Here is a 3,214-nt window from a genome sequence, read left to right on the forward strand (position 1 = left end):
TTTTGTCTTTTTAACTGAGAGAAACATTTGTCTGAAAATCTTTTCATGATTTCAGGATATGACGTTTACAATCTAGGTGGATTGAATGTTTTGTGGTAGTTTCCGTTTGTATCTGGATAAAGCCTGTGGAGTTGGAAGAGAAAATCTCGATATTTGATCCGTTTTCGTCCTCTTTTCGAAAGATATTATTATTATTGATGGGATGAGCAGCTCAGAAAATTCTCATATAGAAAATGTTGTCATTGTAATTGAGATGATATGACTTTTGCAACCCCCTCCCCCCTTTCAACCTTCACGTGATCAGTGGACAACCCCCTAGTGGTACGAAAAGTGAATTGTTTTTTGTTATATATGAGGTTTATAATCTGGATGGATTGAATGTTTTGTGGTAGTTTCTATTTATGTCTTTCTTTTGACATTGTCAATCAATTATTGAGTTCTTTAAAAAATGACGTTATCAATATGTTATTGATATTTTAATTTGACATTGAAGTCTGTTCTTGATCATATATTTTCTTTTAATGCCAATATGAAACATGTTTGTGGTTGAAATCAAACCACTCACTCACATAAAAAATGATTGCCAAAGACTAGACTAGTCACTTAAGTATTCTACTTCACCTCTCTATTTTTCAATTTATAATCAGATGCTTTAAATGCAAATTGTGAAAGATGTGTATTTATTCAGTTTGCTTGGAGATGAATTAAATCCATCATATTTTTTCACAATTCCATGGTGGAAAATATAAAATTTCGTTCTTCAAATAAAACAAAATTGAAAAATAATAAATTTTGAAATTAGTTAGAAATACGGCATTACTGTATATAAAAATGTATTTACAAATCACAAGTAACAACGATCTATTTGAAATACTGATCATTTCTGTAGTTTTGCTTCTGGTTCTGGATGGTCTGCGATCCATTCCAAAGCTCTCAGGATCGCTGGAGGAATTGGAGGAGGTGTTGGCAAGATGCTTCCTTGTGGTTGGAATCCATCTTTATTGGCAATGTATGAGATTTGGATTTTAGAACCATCCTCACTAGGGTACTCGTACGATCCGGATACCTCTAACTCAGCATCTTCGGGGTTGCTCCAGCTTTCACTTGCCCTACCTCCTGAGCACTGATGCCATTGCCAGTTTCGATGCTGCAAAATAAGTAATGAGTGTATATTACTTGCTGTGCTTATTTGAGATGCAGAATTTTTGTCGTTTGGACATCACACGTCTATGTTATAAAATAAACAGGAATTTCTGACATCACGATTCGACAGATGGCACAATGAAACCATCATAAGAATAGTATAAATTTTGATTAATCGAAACCTACAGAAGATATGAAATGTTATGCCATTCAAATATAAATTCGATGTAGAAAGTGAAGTGATTGAAATCACTGACACCACAGGATGATATATGTGTTGAGTTCATTTATTATATATCATTATTGAAAATATAACCAGATCTAACTACATGGCACATATAGCAATAAGAAAAGTATGAGATCTCCAGTTCTCCGAAATTTAGAAGGAGCAGTATATCATTATTCAAATTGAAAAGGAAATTTTTTTTTTGGAAAGAGGCTCTCTGGGTTTCTATTTCTCTATCATTGAATTTCTATAGAAAAGCAAAATATTTCCAATAAAATTTCTTTTGAAAAATATGTGGAGCTTTCACAAAAGTTTCTTTCGAATACGAATGTGCTTTTTCGAATGAGCAACGAATGGTTGATCGTCTGATTTATTGAGGATTTCAAGAGATTGACTCCTAACAACTACTGAGAAGTATTGAATTGAAAAATATTTCAATTGTATACACAAAAAAAAACTGGTATGCTCCACATGCTTTATATCTGATGTTACTTCAATAGACCGCACCACAATACTGAATAAACTGTAACAACTTTGTGATTGAAAATTATTCATTTCAAATCACTTAAGAACCTTAACTTTTTTTGTATTTTCACATTTGCCAATCTGAAAAATATCAAAATTATAATCTTCATATTAATTTACGGCCATAAATCGATTAGAGAAATATATAAATAGATTAGTGTTACTTATTACAAAAGGCATTTTTTGGACGGAAAGCTCTACTACTTAGTATAGTCTTCAAGAATTGAAAACAACCAAAGTGGGATTTACCTTTTCAACTAAACTCAGTTGAAACTTTGTCCAAGATGGAGTTCAGTACTAAAATTGAGAGCAGATATAAATCAGTATGAAAATGGGAATATAAAATGATAAAATTGAATTTTCTTTGTCACTTACTTCCATTGATACGATCCGTCTGGGTTGACTCCTTCATTTTCATACCTTACAATTGGGATTGGTTCATTCGGTTGAGCAGGAGCACAAGAAACGGCAACGACTGCCAAACTCAAGATGATCTGCAAAAAAAAAGTTTTGATTTCTCTAACGCAGTGCGTGAAGTAGGGAAAACTCGAACAATCTTTTGAATAGAGGAGTTCGAAATACTCCAATGAGATTATCAGATTTCCATTTGTTGACACAACATTTTTGAAGTTTGAAAACTTTCTCGTTAATACCATGGAACTGTAAGATACGGACAACCTTTTAATGTTTTCTATTTGTGAAGCACAAAGACTTGCATAACCTTGAGATTGCTTAACATTTGCCAAGTTTAATTTTTGGAAATAGGTAAAAGTCAATGCGAGTTCAATAATTTCAATTATAACGTTTGATCAAAGCACAAAATTATGTCACAAACCACGCTTAGCACTAACACACTGCATCGATTCGGCACCATTAAACTCATCGAATAATAATAGTTATTATATAACACATTGCACATACATACCAGTTTCATTTTAGCGGTAAATATTCTAAATCACTACTACGCTTGTTGTGGAGAAAATTATGATATTTATATTTTTCGTACTGACACTCCCACCTTTCGGTTTATCCCAAAATTGTGTTGTACATCACTACATACATCAATGACAAGTTAATTATTAACACACATGAACTTTAACACGAATTATGAAATTGCTAGTGGCTATTGAGAGGACAATTATTTTCTACGACGTACGTCATTGGGGTTCGTCAATGAATGAAGAGTTATTAATCGGATTGCAAACAAGTAGCAGAAGATAATTACTGTTTTGGAATAAATGATCTAAGTGGAAAGAAGAATGATGTTTTCAAATTGTTAATCTAGCGATTATCTTTTAAAATGGGAAAGGAAGATTGAAG

The 3,214-nt window shown here is 32.5% G+C and overlaps 1 protein-coding gene across 1 annotated transcript; it reads right to left on the reverse strand.

Moving 5' to 3' along the window:
- Positions 1-816: 816 nt before the first annotated feature.
- LOC111517496 (endocuticle structural glycoprotein ABD-4) lies at positions 817-3,013 on the reverse strand. The gene is given in 4 exon segments (XM_023173671.2): positions 817-1,089; positions 1,092-1,147; positions 2,270-2,388; positions 2,820-3,013. Coding segments are annotated over 4 exon segments (396 nt in total). The 5' UTR covers positions 2,829-3,013; the 3' UTR covers positions 817-877.
- Between the last annotated feature and the right edge of the window lie 201 nt (positions 3,014-3,214).

The sequence above is a fragment of the Leptinotarsa decemlineata genome, unplaced genomic scaffold, assembly GCF_025532065.1.
Source record: "Leptinotarsa decemlineata unplaced genomic scaffold, Ldec_3_MD MMD2_tig00000505_RagTag_RagTag, whole genome shotgun sequence".
NCBI lineage: Eukaryota > Metazoa > Arthropoda > Insecta > Coleoptera > Chrysomelidae > Leptinotarsa > Leptinotarsa decemlineata.